General features: G+C 58.0%; 1 protein-coding gene across 1 annotated transcript; it reads left to right on the forward strand.

Moving 5' to 3' along the window:
- The first annotated feature begins 68 nt into the window (after positions 1–68).
- Positions 69–16,692, forward strand: INCENP (inner centromere protein). The gene is made up of 18 exons (XM_061367925.1): positions 69–321; positions 398–508; positions 1,323–2,080; positions 3,883–3,934; positions 4,082–4,115; positions 5,900–5,981; positions 6,936–6,987; positions 7,297–7,414; positions 7,500–7,634; positions 10,125–10,234; positions 11,019–11,139; positions 11,935–12,057; positions 12,550–12,722; positions 12,979–13,066; positions 14,032–14,133; positions 14,336–14,347; positions 15,214–15,373; positions 16,382–16,692. The coding sequence occupies exons 1-18, from the start codon at positions 143–145 to the stop codon at positions 16,594–16,596; spliced, it is 2,625 nt and encodes an 874-aa protein (XP_061223909.1). The 5' UTR covers positions 69–142; the 3' UTR covers positions 16,597–16,692.
- The last annotated feature ends 652 nt before the right edge of the window (positions 16,693–17,344 follow it).

Below are 17,344 nucleotides of genomic sequence, written 5' to 3' on the forward strand. Positions count from 1 at the left end.
GTCGATGCAGCCAATAGGGAGGCCGGGCAGAGGAGTGGGCGCGGCGGTGATAGGCTGTCGCTGCCGTGACGCTGCGGAGAGGGGGCGGGGCTTAGTTTGAATTCCAGGCGGGCTACGGGGCCGTTGTGGCGGCTGAGGGACGATGGCGGCGGGGGCGGTGATGGCGGCTGCGGCCGAGCGGATGATGGTGGCGGCGACGGGCACGGCCCTGCTGCCCACCATGTGCAACCAGCGGCTGGCCGAGCTCCTGCGCCAGGTGGACGAAGTGGACCTGGTGTGGCTGGCGGAGATCCGCGAGGAGGCCGCGAGGATGTTCCAAAGGTACCGGGGTCCCTGCCCGGCCGGGCCGCTCCCCCCCGCGCCCCGCGCTCATCCCGGCCCTGCTCTCCCCTTGCAGCCACTACAGCGACAAGCCCGAGCTGATGCCCAAGACGCCGTCGCAGAAGAGCCGGCAGCGGAGGAAGCGCCTGACGGCCCTGCAGGAGAACCAGGAGCCGAGCAGGAAGAGGTGCGGGGGGGATCGGCACTCGGAGACCCCCGTTGGGGCGCGGGTCCGGTTCCGCGGCTTCCGGGAGGGGGGGAAGCGGCGGCAGGAGGCGGCTCGGAGGCGATGTCCTGCCCGCCGCGCTCTGCCTGTTAAAGACCCGGCCCAGCGGCCTCAGAGCGGTTGAACATCGGCCGCGAGGGGCCAGCGGCTCCCATCTCTCTCTTTGTGTCTCCTCTTCCTCTCGTTATCTCATGGAATCCCAGCCTGGGTTGGGTTGAAGGGACCTTAAAGCTCCTCCAGCCCCAACCCCTGCCAGGGCAGGGACCCCTTCCACTGGAGCAGCTTGCTCCAAGCCCCTGTGTCCAACCTGGCCTTGAGCACTGCCAGGGATGGGGCAGCCCCAGCTTCTCTGGGCACCCTGTGCCAGCGCCTCAGCACCCTCACAGGGAAGAGCTTCTGCCTAAGAGCTCAGCTCAGTCTCCCCTCGGGCAGGTTCAAGCCATTCCCCTTGGCCTGTCCCTACAGGCCCTTGTCCCAAGCCCCTCTCTGGGTTTCCTGCAGCCCCTTTAGGCACTGGAGCTGCTCTAAGGTCTCTCTTTAAGGAGCTTTCTCTTCTCCAGGCTGCCCCAGCCCAGCTCTCTCAGTTAGAGAGAGCATCCCCGTGGCTTTCTGTAGCCTCATAGGAAGCTCTACTTCCCTCTGGTGTTGTTGGGCTTTCAGGGGTTCTCATCCTGGATGCTTTAGCTTTGTTTCTTTGCATGTTTCCTAAAGTGCATGGAAGGGCTTTGTTCTGTCCCTGACTCCAGTTCCAGTAACACGGTGTTTCTGGTGTTAGATTGTCCAGGCGGAAGAACAGCAGTCTCAAACTGGTGGCCTCGGCACGACGTTCCCAACGGATCCAAAATAAAGAGAACCTGGAACTCGTCATGGCTGAGGCCAGAGACGCGTCCCCACCTCGACGTGTGACGAGATCCCAGGCGGCACAGGCTAAAAGCTTCCAGGTCCTTCCCGAGACCCCTCCTGTCCGGCACGCACCCAGGAAGGCTCCCTCGGTGGAAGCTGATGCCAGCGATCCCATCAGTGCTGCGACACCGCTCCGGGAGAGTGCTCCCAAAGCAGCAGAGCAGCTCCCCTCTCCCATCGTCCTGAGCTCTGAGGATGGCTCTCCCAAGGAAAGCAGCGCAGTCAAATCCCCCTCTGAGCCGGTGCCTGCAGCCTTTGAGCAGCTGCTCCCTGGTACCCCCGAGGCAAGCGGGGCTGCCCCCGAGCCCAGGGCAGCCGAGGCAGCCGATGCTGCGGTCGCTGTCAGTGAGCAGACCCGGCTGGAGGAGGCCGAGGACTCTGCTGGGGCCCAGCAGGGCCCTGAGAAGGCGTCCCCCCCGCTTGTGAGGGACCCCCCCAGCACCCCGACGGGCTCCAGGCTGAGCCGTCGCTCCGTGCGCAGGAGCCTCATGGGCAAAGCCTCCCTGATCCGCAGAACCTCCCTGGCAGAGAAGTACTCCCTGGCCAGCAGGAGGGAGAGCGCCCGCAGGAGCTCGGCCATCAAGAGGAGGGCGGCTCGGGCGTCATCCGTGATCTCCAGCTCCATCGATGGTGAGTGTGACCATCACCACTGAGTGTGCTTTGCGCCCTCCCTGCTCTCTTTGTTCACCTCCTGCTTTCCACTGCCAAAGGAAAGCGATGTCATGGGCTAGGTCTTCGCTTTGGGTGTGCAGGTGATCTTCCTGGGATGAGGCATGGATGTTCTCTGGCTTCCAGAGACCGATGTGAATAGGGAACCCAGTAACCTCATGCACTCAGTTCAGCCTTGTAAATCATCTGGGAGAGCGGCTTTAAGGCTTCTTGGCTTCCTGTGGTGGTGGCAGCTCCCAAAGCGGAGGAGGAAGCTGCTGAAAGGGCTTTGTGGCTGCTGTGGGCTCTCCTGGGGGCATGAGGTGGCTGTTAGAGGTTCGCTGCCTTTGGGTAGAGTCTGGCTGTAACTGCCAGAGCTGCCCTGAGGAGGGAACGCTGGGGCTGAACTTGGTACATCCATTAGCAGTCTTCCAGGCTCACAGTGTGCAGTGGAGGCACCTCGGGAGGGTGTCAGTGAGCACAGACTGATCTCAGTGCTCTCCTGTGGAGGTGGAATGTTGGGTTGGGTTTGGTGCTGGAGAGAAAGGGGCTGGGTAGAGGCTCTGGCTTTCCACGCTGCGGGAAACAAGTAGCTGGTAAATGTTGGCCTAGTGAATGGCTCCGGACATGCAGGGGATGCAGAAGAGCCTCTTCACCCAATTCAGTGTTGGGGGCGGCTCTTTTGTGCAGCTGCTGTGAAAGGAGAACACTGAGAGCTGAGGTGATGCTGGGTAAGGTGTTGGTGTGCAGCTCAGTGGGGTTTGTGCCTCTCCTGAAGGGGTATCCTGCTTCGCTGGGGAAGAGGTGCCCTGCTTAGCAGGGAAGGGTTTCCCACCCCAGTGCAGCTGCTCTGGGTGAGTGCTCCTCCAGCACTAGAGCCCTGCAGTGTCCTGGGGGGGGGGTTCCTGGGAGCAGGGCAGCCTGGAGCTCTGTGGTGTCTCAGTGCAGTGCAGTGCAGTGCAGTGCAGTGCTGAAGCACCTGTGCAGTGAAGGCAGGTCCATGTGTCCAGATCTGGGGTACCAGGGGGGTCAGGGGTTTATTTCTCCCCCTGTGCTGCTTGACACAACTCTGCCTGCTCAGAACATCTGGTACCAGGGACAGGAGCTGGGATGCTCCGGGCAGCTCTGGGTGAGGTTCTTAATGCCCGACAGCCCAGAGCACTCTGATGGATGGCAGAGAGTGGCTGTGTGTGTGAGGGGGGGTTCTATGTGTGTCTGGGGGCTGTGCATACTGTGTGTGTGCATCTCATGTGCGTGTGATGATGCCCATGCGTGCGTGTGGCGTGTGCATGCACCCCACGTGTGTTTGTGCTTCCTTTGGTCCCAGGTGCAGGGGAAGTGTGAGGGCTGTGCAAAGGCTGCACCTTTGTGATGTGATGGAAATAGAGGAATAACTTAAAATAAAATAGATAAAGTAACAAAACTATAGCAAAGGTAATAAAAAGCACCTGAAGCAGCCTTTTCTGGCTGTGCTGGCACTTGGAGCTGCCCTTGAGCCAGCGGATGCTCCATGCAGGAAGCAGCACTCACCCTAACTAACACTGGGTGCAACCACTGCTCTGAGCCCAACCCCAGCCCTTCTCAATGCAAGTGCTTAATGAGTGCTTTGAACTCCTCTGCCATTGAAACCATCTCCTCTCCTGCATTCCAATTGCTGCATGTTCTCTCTTGCTCTTGGGTGCAGTGTATGCCCAGCCCATGGGTGATAACCTCAGCCCCCAGGGCTCCTGACAGCCTTGGCCTGTGCCTGTTACAGCCCCCGTGTTTGTTTTCTTTCTCTGCAGTCTCCAGCTCTGGAGAGATGCCAGAGGAAGAGGAAACGGTTCTCAAACCCGGGTGAGAATCCTTTATGTTCTTTCTTTACCCTTGCTATCCCTCCTGGGGGACTTACGCTGTCATTTACTGCTTGCAGGTACCAAGGGGCTTCCCCTTCCTCTCTTGGTATTAAATGCACCTGCCTTTTTTCTCTGTGTTTTCCCATAGGCCTTCTCCTGGACCTTGCACCCCCCCCAAGCTGGTAAGATCTGAGCAGAGAAGTGTTTCTGTCTGGGTGTGTTCCCGAGAGGAACGTGTTGAACCCACCTGTATGTGTTACTGGGGCCTCGTACCTGCACCATGAGTGCCAAGGCTTGTTCTGGGCACCAGCAGAGGCGTTTGGGGTAGGGTGCTACCAGCTCGGCTGCTTCCAAAGCTCTGACTGCAGAGCAGCTTTGCCTCTGTCACCTTGCATAGGGGTTGGGGCCTACCGGTGCTGATGACCAGCCCTGGGACTGCCGGCGATCCGAGGTGGGTCCTGCTTTCTGGCTCTTGCTGCTTCCATTTGGAATCTCTGCACATGAAGCACCTCCTCACAGTCCAGGCAGCTGTTTCCAGGGGCAGATAGTGCACTGTTCTGTTCCTGTATTTGTAAAGGTGCTTTTGACCTTTCTGCCAGAGCTGCAGTGATTCACAGCCCTCGCTTTGGCTTAAGGCAACCACAGAAAGTTGTAAATCTCCTTCAGGTCAAAACATTTCTCCATGACTCCCTCCTCTTCCTCCTGAGGAGGAAATCCCAGGCTCACGGCAGGGTTTTGTCCAGAATCACCTCCAGTAAGCAAAGGCTGAATGAATGGAGCAGAGCTCTATGGCCTTCAGCACTTGTATGAACAGGGACAGGCTTGCACGTGCCTTGTGGCTGTGCTTGTCAGTGCAGCTGCAGCAGTTCCAATAAACCCTGGGGTTCCAGTGGCCCTGGATCTCTGGCTTGCCTGAGTTCCAGCTGTGGAACAGCTTAAAGTGCAAGCATGGGGAAGGGAAGGAAAAACAGAACCCACGCCCAAGTGCACTGCAGGGCTGCAGATAGAGGACTCGGCCTTTGTGTTTCTGTACCCCGACAAGTTCAGTCCAGTCCATGGAGAGTATCAAGGTCTGTCCTTGATCCTCACCTTTTGTTTCTACAGCCCTGCTGCTGGCAGCTTGCATCTGTCCCAGCCTCAGCCCCTGTCACTGCTTACCTGGCCCCATCCATCCATCTGTCAGCATTTCCTTGGCAGAGCAGATGGGGTTTGGTTTCGGTCAGACTTCCTCTGGGAGCCGTGAGGATGTGGTGACTTGGAGCCTTCTCCAGCCAGGCAGTGTCTTTGTCCATAGGAACAGCTAAAAACAGAACCAGGATGTTGCCACTTAAAGGGTAGATCCTCCTCAGGCCTGATCTTGCATTAATGAGTTCTAATGTCAGGCTGTGAGATGCTTCCTGCACGGGGTAAGACCCTCCAGAAGCCTGTGGGGAGGATGAAGGTTCCTCTCATCCCAGCTCCTTGGTGTCTGCCACGCTGCAGGCTGGCCAGTGTGGGGCTTAATGCTTGTGCTGCTGGCAAAGCAGATGGCAGAAGTCATTCCCTGCTGCTGCAGGCACATAACCCATCAGTGCAGCACTTGTGTAAGCCTGAGAGCAGTCAATAGCAACCAGATAAACCCAGGACACGAGCAGTTTGTCTCTGCTGTCTCCTGTCTGTCCGTTCACCACGAGCACTGGGGCTCTGCCAGGATGCTGCAGGCTGCTGGCTGTGCAGTGTCTCAGCTTGTTCAGTTTAGGGGGTGCTTCCCCTGTTGCAGACACTGGGGTCTGTCGGTCTCTGGGCTCCCAGTGGTGACACAACACCCGAGATGCTGTCCCCAGGTGTTCTTACAGCTGGAGCTCAGGGCCTTGCCCGGGTGCCAGGGCCAACCCTGCATCCTCTGCAGGCAGTGACAGCGGGGCTTGAAGCAGGAACTGCCTGTGCCTGGGTGAGTTGTGCTCAATCCCCTCTGCTCTTCCTGCAGGATCAGCGGAGCTTCCGGATGTCGCTGCGCTCTCAGTCTGCCAACAGGAGCAAGCAGCTGCAGGAGGGCACCAGCAGTAACGGTACCCGCAGGAGGGCTGGGGCAGAGGCCTGGGCAGTCTCAACACTTGGCTGCCCAGCCTGGGAGCCTGAGCTGACCTTTGATGAGTGAGGGTTTGCTTCAGGGGAGGAGCAGTTCGGGAGTTCTGTGCTGCTTGAGTTGTTTCCACCCTGGGAAGTGCATGGAGGCAGGTGTAGAGAGGGAGGAGGGGGGTGTGCTTCTGGGTAGGGGAGGCCTGGCTGAACCATGTTTCTGAAGCAAGTGGTTGCTCTGTATCTGCAGCTGCTGGAGCAAGGCCAGAGGAGGCCATGGAGATGCTGCGAGGGCTGGAGCAGCTCTGCTCTGGAGCCAGGCTGAGAGAGCTGGGCTGGGGCAGCCTGGAGAAGAGAAGGCTCCTGAAGGGGAGACCTGAGAGCAGCTCCAGTGCCTAAAGGGGCTGCAGGAAACCTGGAGAGGGGCTTGGGACAAGGGCCTGTAGGGACAGGCCAAGGGGAATGGCTTGAACCTGCCCGAGGGGAGACTGAGCTGAGCTCTTAGGCAGAAGCTCTTCCCTGTGAGGGTGCTGAGGCGCTGGCACAGGGTGCCCAGAGAAGCTGTGGCTGCCCCATCCCTGGCAGTGCTCAAGGCCAGGTTGGACACAGGGGCTTGGAGCAAGCTGCTCCAGTGGAAGGGGTCCCTGCCCTGGCAGGGGTTGGAGCTGGAGGAGCTTTAAGGTCCCTTTAACCCAGACCAGGCTGGGATTCTATGATCTGTGCAGTTTGTGCAAGCTGTAACATGGGTTACTCTATGTGTCGGGATGTGTCTAGGTTTGAAGGGTGCTGTGTGCTGCTTGCTGAAGCAGGGAAGCTGGTGCTGTGCAGGACTTGTAGCAGGCTGCTTTGCTGTTCAGTAGCTGCTGAATCCCATCTGCTTTCAGTGCTCTGTGGAAGGGATGTTTTAAAGCTGGAACTAACAGTGTAATGATGTTTTCTTTCAGAAAGCAACTTAAATAAGAGCGGGGAGGCCCTGCAACCGCCCCAGAGTGCCAGGTATGCTTGCATCATTCCAGTCGGGACGTGCCTTGGGGGATCCATAGCCCAGTTCAGAGCAGATTCAACACTGAAATGTTGCTCAATGGCTTCAGTGCCTTGTGGCTGCGGAGCTCTTGCCATAGGTTTTCTCTGCCTCCAGGAAAGGGGGATTTAATTTGTACCTTCTGTCATGTGAGAAATCTTCTCTTGGGTGACCCCTTGTGCATACCCAGTGGGATGGGGGCTAGGACAGTTTTATGGCCTCTTTCACACCTGGCTTTGAGTCAATGGGGGTTTGCCATGGACGATGCTGTGGTTTTCCCCCAGGAGGAAGCCGAGCTACAAGAGAGCTGTGGATGAGCGCTACGACCAGCAGCAAGCAGAAGAGGGGGGGCTCTCTCCTCTGGGAAGGAAGCCCCCGTCCCCAACCTTCCCAGCCAGCAAAGTAAGAGCACTGTTACCCTGGTGGGACTGCCCCGGGCCCTGCTGCCCTCAGCCTCCTCAGGGGCCTCCCTGCCCTTCCTCCCCAGGTTGTGCGGCCGTTCAAGACCTTCCTGCACACTGTGCAGAAGAACCAGCTGCTCATGACACCCTGCTCTGTGGGGAGGAACGGGGTGATCAAGTCCTTTATCAAGCACAACACCCCTCTGCGCTCCGATCCCAAGGTAAGGAAAGCTCTTGGAAGCGGGGATGTGATGGTCTGATGGGTGTCAGTTGATGTGGAAAGAAACTTTTGGACCCAGCTTAAAGTAACCAGAGACTGCTGTTTACACTGACATAAACTACACAAGACTCTGCTTGGTCGGCTTGCTAAAGGGTTCTAATTTGGACTCTGGGCTTCGCAGCTGTACCAGTCCCCTGTGGTATTAGCCAGTAAGCGAGGAATGAGAACAGGGACATGAAAATCAAGGGGATTTTGAATGCTGCAGTGGAGGTGTGTCTACAACTGCAGTCTCACGTCCAAAGTCTCCTTTCTAGGACTGTTCTAACGAATGATGTCTGAGCAAATGCCTCTCAGATCCAAACTGCTGGTGGTCTGAGCTGTTCCAGACCTTTGGAGCAGGAAGAAGCAGGTCTCCTGAATGGGAGACTGCTGGGTCAGAGGGACCAGTGTGCCAGTGTCCAAGTCCAGTGGCATCAACATTAATGTTGTGTGACTGTTGCAACCAGCAGAGACAAATCCACTCCTGTGCTGTTTGCAGCTGGTACCTTTGCCCTGTGCACACCACAGTGATGCTCTCAGCATCACAGAGAGAGCCCCGTGCACCAAACAGAGCTGTTTGGGTGGATGGGATCTGAGACCTGCTTCTAGATTTGCAAAGGGAGTTTACACAGGACAGTTTGGTCCTAAATCATGATGGTTTAATTACATGGGCTGGACTTACAGGAGCAATACTGCCTGCATCCATCCCCGATGGGCAGCGCTCGCTCTGCCTGACCTGCTTTTAACTGGGAAGAGAAGTCAGTGTACAAGGTACAAGGGTGCAGCTCCACAGATGCACCTAGGGCCATGTTGGGCACAGGCTGCTCATACTGCTGCTACCCAGCTGCTTGCCTGCAGAATAAGGTGGCTCTAGAGCATGTTTGCACTTGCAGGAGAGTGGGGAGGGAGAGGAGGGCATCCTGCAGGAACTGGTTTTCCTGCATCCAGATTTATCTGGCAACCTGATACCAGAACTTCTCTGTGTTGCTTAAAGCTGTCGGGGTTGTGCTGCAGCGGAGAGGAGAGGTCTGTCAGCAGGGATTAGTGCACGACTCCATCCCCAGCCTCATGGTGCTCCTGACGTTGGTGTCTGTGCTGGCAGTGGTGCTAATGGGACAGGAGGGGATCTTCTGGCCAGTTTGGCCTGGATGTTCTATTCCAGGTTCATTGCAGCGCAGGCAGCTTCCCCGCAGGACTCTTTCCATGCGGGAGCCAGATGTAACTAAATAGCACCAGAGCAGGAAGACACAGGCATTAGTTTCAAATCAGCCAGCTCAGATGCTAAGAGCACCAATCACTCACAGCGTGGAGCCCAGCACAAGGCAATTACTTGAACCTTTCACCGAGCTTATCAATGGCTTTGTGCTGAGACCAGGCCTGTTGTAATTGGGCATCTGCAGGATCAAATCTGGCAGTAAATCAGTTTATCTCAGTGTGCTTGCTGTACTGGACTGGTGGCTGCATCTTGTTCTTCTAATGAGGGTGTTCTTAGGCTGCGTTAGCTGGACTGCTTAGCAGAAGCACAGAAATGCCCTGGGTTTGCCTGCCTGAGAGATGGGGCTTGAAACGGGCTGTGAGCACTCCAAGTGGTGGTGGTTTACCACGAGAGGAAGCTCTGTGGGTCAGGGACAGCACTGGAGCTCTCACTTGAGGCAAGCAAGGGGTTTCCTAGAGCAGGCTCTGTCCCAGCACGCTGCAGGGAGTTGGCAGCACTGCCAAGCATCAGCACTGCCAAGCGTCAGCACTGCCAAGCATCAGCACTGCCAAGCATCAGCACTGCCAAGCATCAGCACTGCTTTTCTGGTAGTTACCAGCACAAGCCTCAGTGCTGGCTGCCTGCAATCCCTGGGGAAGCTGCCTGCAATCCCTGGGGAAGCTGCCTGCAATCCCTGGGGAAGCTGCCTGCAATCCCTGGGGAAGCTGCCTGCAATCCCTGGGGAAGCTGCCTGCAATCCCTGGGGAAGCTGCCTGCAATCCCTGGGGAAGCTGCCTGCAATCCCTGGGGAAGCTGCCTGCGATCCCTGGGGAAGCTGCCTGCGATCCCTGGGGAAGCTGCCTGCAATCCCTGGGGAAGCTGCCTGCGATCCCTGGGGAAGCTGCCTGCAATCCCTGGGGAAGCTGCCTGCGATCCCTGGGGAAGCTGCCTGCAATCCCTGGGGAAGCTGCCTGCAATCCCCTTGGAAGCTGCTTGGCCTTCAGGAGCTGATGCTTCTTTTTCAGCTTCCCATCTTCTCTGACATTAACACCACAGCCTTGTTTTCCATTGCATCTGTTCCCAAGCACCCATGACCACATCGCTGGGTACCTGGGCTCTGTTCCGGGGTTGCTGGCAGCATCCTTGGGCTCTGGCTGCAGTTCCTTGGTGTTATCTCCAGGCCCTTGCTTAACCTGAGCAAGATGAGGTAGGAAGCAGCTCTGCACAGGAGAATAATCTCGTTTCACTCCACCTCAGGAAAAGGAGAGGCAGAAGCTGGAGACTCTGAGGAAGAAGCAGCAAGCTGAGCAGATGAGGAAACAGAAGCTGGAGGAGGAGAAGAAGCGGCGACTGGAAGAGGCCAAGCTGTGAGTGTTTGCCCTGCCCTGGCCGGGCTGCTCCCTGCGCCTGCAGGCCCCCAGGGCCAGGTCTCTCATCCTGCACAGACCATGCAGGCAGCAGGAGTTGCCTTGCTCTCCCTCCACAGAGTGTTTGCTCTTTTCTCCATTGAGAGGGCTATGGCCAAGTGAATCTGTCCTGGCCGCTGCTTCACAGTATCCCAGTATCCCAGTATGTTAGAGATTGGAAGGGACCTCAGAAGCTCATCCAGTCCAATCCCCCTGCAGAGCAGGAACACCCAGATAAGGTTACACAGGAACGTGTCCAGGCGGGTTTTGAATGTCTCCAGAGAAGGAGACTCCACAACCTCCCTGGGCAGCCTGGTCCAGTGTTCTGTCACCTCACTGAGAAGAAGTTTAAGTGGAACCTCTTGTGTTCCAGTTTGTACCCATTGCCCCTTGTCCTATCATTGTTTGCCACTGAGAAGAGCCTGGCTCCATCCTCGGGACACTCCCCCTTTATATATTTATATACACTAATAAGGTCACCCCTCAGTCTCCTCTTCTCCAAACTATAGAGACCCAGCTCCCTCAGTCTTTCCTCATAAGGGAGATGCTCCACTCCCTTCATCATCTCAGTTGCCCTTCTTGTCTCAGGTCCTTGGTCCTGGGGCTTAAAGGTACCGCTGCTATTTAATGCTGCCGTACTTGGCTCCCTGCAGTCCCTGCTGCCCCAGAGCCGTGGCTGTGGCTCCTGTGCATGAGGAGCTCCGGTGGCTGGGCTGCAGGGCTGAGCCCGGGCTGTCCCCTGCAGGAAGCGGGAGGAGCGCCTGCGGAAGGTGCTGCAAGCCCGGGAGCGGGCAGAGCAGATGGAGGAGGAGAGGAAGAGGCGGATCGAGCAGAAGATAGCCCTGTTTGATGAGAAGACAGAGAAGGTAAGGCCCAGCGCACTGCAGAGCTTCCTGGGGAGCAGAGGTGCTCTCCTGAGTGAGGTGATGCCACACAAATGTGCCTGTGGAGAAGGGAGCTGAGGCTGCTCGAGATCCAGAGAAGGAGCTGGAGAACAGTGGGGTAAAGAACGTTCCAGAAGCTGGGTGGTTGAGTGCCTGCCTTGTCTTGGATACATCAAATGGCAGCTGAAACCCTGGTTTTCCAGAACTGTCATTCTCTAAATGGGTTTCATTAAGGCTCCCTTAGATGAGAGGACTTCCAGTAGCTAAAGGCAGACTAATGGCCCTGAGGCTTGGTCTGGAAGCTGTTCTCCCATCTGACTAATAGAGGAAGAGGTGAAAACAAACCACTTCCTCCAGAGCCTCTCTCGTGTCTGAGGCTTGGAGGCAATTTGCACATGCAAGCAGAGCAGCCCTTTGTCTGCTTCAATTATCTCCATCTGCTTTTCCTATTCACGGTTGTGATGGCTTTTGTGGTATTAGGTGTATAAGGCAATACCCCAGCTCTTCCTGTGGCCATGGAAAAGGTCACTGCCCCAAGTGTTACCCTTTCAAACCAAGAGCAGGTCCCATTGGCTCCTGGTGGCAAAGGAAGAAGCTTTGGCCTCCTGAGGGGGTGGGAGCTCTGCATCCTGGGGTGCTCCCCAGGGGCAGGGCAGTCTCACCCAAGGCCTGGTGCTCAGCTGGCTCCATGGGTCTGTGTCTGTGTGTGTGTCTGTGTCTGTGTTTCTGTGTCTGTCTCTGTCTCTGTGTCTGTATCTGTGTGTGTTTGTGCTGTAGGTGCGGGAGGAAAGGCTGGCAGAGGAGAAGATCAAAAAGAAAGCAGCTGCCAGGAAGATGGAGGAGGCAGAGGCCCGGCGCAGGCAGGAGGAGGAGGCCAGGAGACAGAGAGCCCTGCAGCAGGTCTGTGCTGGAGCCCCTCGTCCTGGTGCACGTGGAATGGCCACAGCCCCTGCAAGCAGGAGGGCTAAGGCAGAGCCAGCTGAGTGCACAGGGAGGTGCAGAGCCTCTGTCCTGGGAGCCCTCCACAGTGCTGTGCTTCCCACCTCTCCTGCAGGGTGCTGTGAGCATCAGCAGGTGGTGACCCAGGTTCCTGCTCCAGTTCTGGAAAGATTCTCACTAAAGACCTTAATGTGGGATTGACAGGATGGAGATCTCTGCACTAGAAACCTGTCTCCCAGAGATGGGGCTGTGGTGGCCACCAGGCCCTTTGGGGTCCACTGTGGGCAGGGAAATAGCCCCTCCCTCAGAAGCATTGGGATTTCAGCCCCAAGTTGTTTCCCCACTGTGCAGCAATAGGAATTGGAGGCTCTGGGTTGAATGAGGTGTTCCTGCTCCTCTGTGCTGGAGCCAGTTCCTGCACACTGTGAGTAACTGCCTTGTTGGGCTCACCAGGAGGAGGAGGAACGTCGGCACAAAGAGCTACTGCAGAAGAGGAAGGAAGAGGAGCAGGAACGTGCCAGGAAGATTGCTGAGCAGAGGCAGGCAGAACAGGAGAGGGAAAAGCAGTTGGCTGCAGAGAGAGAGCTGGAGAGGAAGAAGGAACAGGAGAGGATCCAGGCAGAAAAGTAAGGCAACATCCACTCACACTGAATTCTGTGCTGGGGCTCTGAGCAGCAGCAGGGGCAGAGGCAGACTCGGGCAGTGAAGAGCTGCTTTGTGCTCTCAGCACCGTGTCCTGGTACTGGGCTGCCAGGAGACATTCTGGGCTCAGTAATGCAGGAGCTCTGGGGGGGGTGCCCTGGAAGCTGTGAGGAAGCAAGGGGTTGGTGCAGGCTCGGGATGAGCGTGGTTGGGAGGGTAATGCTCTGCTTTGGCCCTCAGGCTCCGGGAGCAGGAGAAGGCTGCTAGCCTGAAGAAGGAGGTGCTGGCTGCTAAAGTGAGACTCCAGAAGGAGCTGGAGAAGAAAGAAGTAAGTGCTGCCTTGTGGATGGGCAGAGCCACGTGGATGTGCCTGCAGGAGCTGGTCCTGCTGGGGGCAGCTCAGCTGTGCAGCTATTGAGAACCCTGAGGGGTGCTGCGGCCCTCCTGACGTTGAGCTGGGCAAAGGCGTCCCCTCTGTCCCTCCTGGGAGGCAGGCTTGCTCTCTTCCCATGGCAGCCCTGCTGAGGAGGGGACAGGTAACACACTGGAACTGAAGGGAGGCTCTCAGCTTCTCTGTGCTGGCTGCATCTGTGCCTCTCTTGATAGCCATCAGTCACTGATGCCAGGCTCTCCAGAAGCACCCCCCCACTTTCGTGTTTGTGCCACCCTCAGCAGAGCACAGGAGCAGCCCCTGCCAGCTCCTCTGCAGCCAAGGGGCCAGCACTCAGTAATGGAGCAGGAGGTTTTGCCTGGGGTGGTGAAGGGGCAGTGCTGGTGCCTTGGCAGCCCCTGCTGCTGAGATCCCAGCTCAGTCTCCCCTCGGGCAGGTTCAAGCCATTCCCCTTGGCCTGTCCCCACAGGCCCTTGGCCCAAGCCCCTCTCCAGGTTTCCTGTGGCCCCTTTAGGTATTGAAAACCTGCTCTAAGGTCTCCCCTATAGCACAGACGTTTCCCCCTGCAGATGGCAGCTGCCTCCAGTGCTGATATCCTGAAGACACAGTCAGTAAGAAGCTCCTCAAAGCATGAGGCTGCTGTTAGAGGAAGGCAGCTCCTGCTCTGAAGTGGGAATGTTGCTCTGTTTGTGCCACTGGCTGGGGGGGGAAAGCTCAAACCCTGGTGTGGTTTGTTTGCTGTCTGCTCCGTGCTCAGCGTGCTCCTCAGCATCACCAGGGCAGAGACCTGCAGTGAGGTGCTTGGGTGTTCATTTGGGTATCAGAGATAATGCCCCCCTGGATGGAGAGCACGGCTGGCTTGGTGCCTGGCTGCTTGGTTGACTTGTGTGTTGGCTCCCCAGCAGGAAGAGCAGAGGCTGGCGGAGATGAAGAGGCAGGAGCAAGAGCAGAAGAAGCTGGCAGAGAAGCAGCAGGCTGGCAAGGCAGCCCTAACACAGCAGCAGGTAACACTGCTCCCCAGGGAGATTCCCTATGGGATGACAGCAGGGAATGAGTCCAGCACTGATGCACTGCCCCAGGCACTTGGAGCCTCTGCTTTCCCTGTTCCCTTTCGGTAGCACAGGGATTCTGTGAGCTCCTTTCCTGCTCACCTGAGGTGGGCTCCTGGTGGTCTTGAGCATTTAAGTGGCTTCTGGGGAGTGAAAGGAGGGGAGGGAAGCAGCAGGAAGTGGTCCCCAGGGCTTCGCTGTGGGGCTGCGGCAGCGGCTGTTGCAGTTCGCTGCTGCTCCTGACACTGAGCGAGCTGCACGGGCAGAAGGGGGCGGCTGGGACCGGGTTTGCTGCTGAGGGTCGAGGTTGAAAGCAGCCACGGGGTGGCAGCAGAGGCTGGGGAATAGCCTTGGGCTGGGCCCCTGCGGGTGGACCAGGAGCCAGACCTGCAGGGGAGCGAGGATTCCCCACTGAAACCAACCCCATGGTGTTTATCTGCCTGCAAAGCCCCGCGTTGTGACCCTGAATGCAAACCCAGGCAATGCGAGTTAATGTTAATGGATAGAGCATCATAAGGGGGGGGGGGAGGGAAGCTCAATCCAGCTCCAGAGCCGTGTCTCATGGGTGGTGAACCTGCATCACCTGCACTCCTCAGTACTGCTCTCCCCATAGAAACGACAGCTCTGTGTCCCCAGCTCCGCAGGCGGGTTCTCTATGGTGATAACCACTGTCATGGCATTAACCAAGCCCCGAAGCTGCAGAGCACTGGAAGCCCGTGGCTCAGCTCCAGCTTTGAGGATGTAACAGCTCCCTTCAAGCCTTGCTTGACCGGAACGGAGCTCGTGTCTATTGGAGGCATCAGTGGCCGGTGCGGTCACGTCGCACAGGGCTGCTGGAGCAGCCTGCTCCCAGGGAGCAGCAGTGCCTCCTCCTCACTGCAGCAGGGCCTGGGGACGTGGCTGAAGCTCATGGTCAGAGCTCTGGCACTGCCAGCCCCCAGGACTCACAAAGCCAGGGAGCACTGCGGGGTTTGCAGCCCCTGGGGCCTTGTGGTGCTGCTGCCTCTGACACCGGGGCTCGCCTTGGTCCTGCAGAACTCGCCTGCCTGCGCCTCGTACCAGATGACCCCACAGGGCCCCAAGTGTCCCAAGCCCCCCGTGGTAGCCTCAACCAACTACGGCATGGATGTGAACAGCGATGACTCCACTGATGATGAAAGCCAGCCTCGCAAGCCCATCCCTGCCTGGGCCTCAAGTAAGTGTTGGGACCGGTCCCAGACCCTCCAAGCTTTGCTCCAGTAAGATCTGGACCAGGTCTGCCTGATGCATGCACTGGGTAAATGCAGTGGTCTCCAGCAGCGGGACTGGAGTGCAGAGCCAGGGGCTCCTCAGCCCCATGGGGATGCTCTTACAACAGTGTTGGGGAGCAAATGCTGTTTAAGGCTGCCTTAAGGAAGCTGCTGACTGCAAGCTGCTGCTCTGGCCTTGAGCCTGCTTTGACACTGATTTGGCTTTAAAGAGCAAAGTTCTGCCGGATGGCAGGGACCAGGATCCAGACTGGGGTTGCTCTGGTTCTAAAATGCTCAGTTGCATGGTTTAATGTCACCTACCCCAGCGTAGCTGAGAACCTGCAATGGTTTTGGGTGGGAAGGGACCTTGAAGCTCCTCCAGCTCCAACCCCAACCCCTTCCACTGGAGCAGCTTGCTCCAAGCCCCTGTGTCCAACCTGGCCTTGAGCACTGCCAGGGATGGGGCAGCCACAGCTTCTCTGGGCACCCTGTGCCAGCGCCTCAGCACCCTCACAGGGAAGAGCTTCTGCCTAAGAGCTCAGCTCAGTCTCCCCTGTTCCAGTCTGAACCCGTAGTGGGGACAGCACCAGTATGTGCATGGGGGAGGGCTGCAGAGCCTCGTCTCTTGAAATCACTACACTCAATGCTCGCCCTCCAAGTGAGCTGTGGTGACTCTGATGGCTTGAAACAGGGGCTTCAGTGTCAGATATGGCAGGATTTGGTGGTGGTGAGGCCCTGGCACAGGCTGCCCAAAGCAGAAAGTGCTCCATGCCTGCAGTGCTCAAGGCCAGGCTGCACAGGGGCTGGGGTGATGCAGGCTGCTGTGAGGCCTCCCTGCCCATGGCACGGGTTGGAGCTGGGTGCTTGAGGCTCCTTCCGACCCCAGCCTGGCTGGGATTCTGGGGCTCCTGCTGGGTGCAGTGAGGGGGGTGCGCAGGGCCCCGAGGCTGCAGCTCCCGCTGTGCCCGCTGCAGGGAGCCAGCTGAACCAGGCCGTGCTGCAGCTCTACTACAACCCGCCCAGCGTGGACGCCGTGTTCGGGACCATGCCGAGCCTGCAGCTCCAGGACATCTTCTACAAGAGCAAGCCCCGGTACCTGCGGCGCACCAGCTCCGCCGTCTGGAGCTCCCCCCCCTTCCCGCGGGCCAAGCCTGCGCTGGGGCTGCCCCACAGCATCAAGAAGTACTGAGGGTGCCAGGGACGTGCTGCCGGCCCGGAGGGGAGCGGGCTTCCTCCCCAGGCTCTTCATGGTTAGGTGTTAGCGTTGAATAAACGTCAGCTCTTACTGGGCCTCCTGCATTTCCTCTCTTGGGCAAAGCTGGAAGCTTTGGGGAGACGCAGCCTTGGGAGGATGCATGCCCCCCCCCTGTACCTTTCACTTTGAGCTGGCAAAGGTTCACACCTTTAGGCCATGCGAGCATCGCTTACAGCTCCATGTGATGCTCCCCCTTCAGCCAAGCAGACCGGGCAGGAGCTGCAGCAGCAGACAGGTTCTGTGTCTGTCCTGTGGCTGAAGGCAGGGTCCTTGTGCAGCTCAGAGCCCCTGCCCCCATCTGGGGTGAAGCCAGGGCCCTGCTGGTGTTCCCCAGGAGGCACCGGGGTTCCCCATCTCCAGGGGTACCACCAATGTGGCCTCCTCCATCCCTGCAAATTGCAAAGCCCCGGTGTGGTTTCATCTCCCAGCTTCACACCAGCCCCAAGAGCCACCACGCACATGAGCTGCACTGGTGCTGGTGGTGCTGAGGCTTGTATTGACCCCTCTGTAGGTGCTGGGACAGGCGGGACCCCAGTGTGCTCACGTCACTGGGTTCCAGTACCGGGCTCAGTTCGAAACTGTACAAAGGTTCTGATTGTTCCTCTCCCTGAAACCCCCCCTCTGTGCCCAGGGTTTGGTGTCAGGGATGCTTTTAACCCGAGTCCCTCTCTCCCTTCCCACC

This window comes from Neopsephotus bourkii, unplaced genomic scaffold, assembly GCF_033783945.1.
Source record: "Neopsephotus bourkii isolate Nb327-2 ecotype Australia unplaced genomic scaffold, CSIRO-AGI_Nbou_v1 NB_1411, whole genome shotgun sequence".
In the NCBI taxonomy this organism is placed as follows: Eukaryota; Metazoa; Chordata; class Aves; order Psittaciformes; family Psittacidae; genus Neopsephotus; species Neopsephotus bourkii.

Coding starts and splice junctions, on each gene's coding strand:
- INCENP (XM_061367925.1), top strand. CDS start 143: ATGGCGGCGGGGGCGGTGATGGCGGCTGCGGCCGAGCGGATGATGGTG. Junction 322..397: donor GCCGCGAGGATGTTCCAAAG/GTACCGGGGTCC, acceptor CTCCCCTTGCAG/CCACTACAGCGACAAGCCCG. Junction 6,988..7,296: donor CAACCGCCCCAGAGTGCCAG/GTATGCTTGCAT, acceptor GTTTTCCCCCAG/GAGGAAGCCGAGCTACAAGA.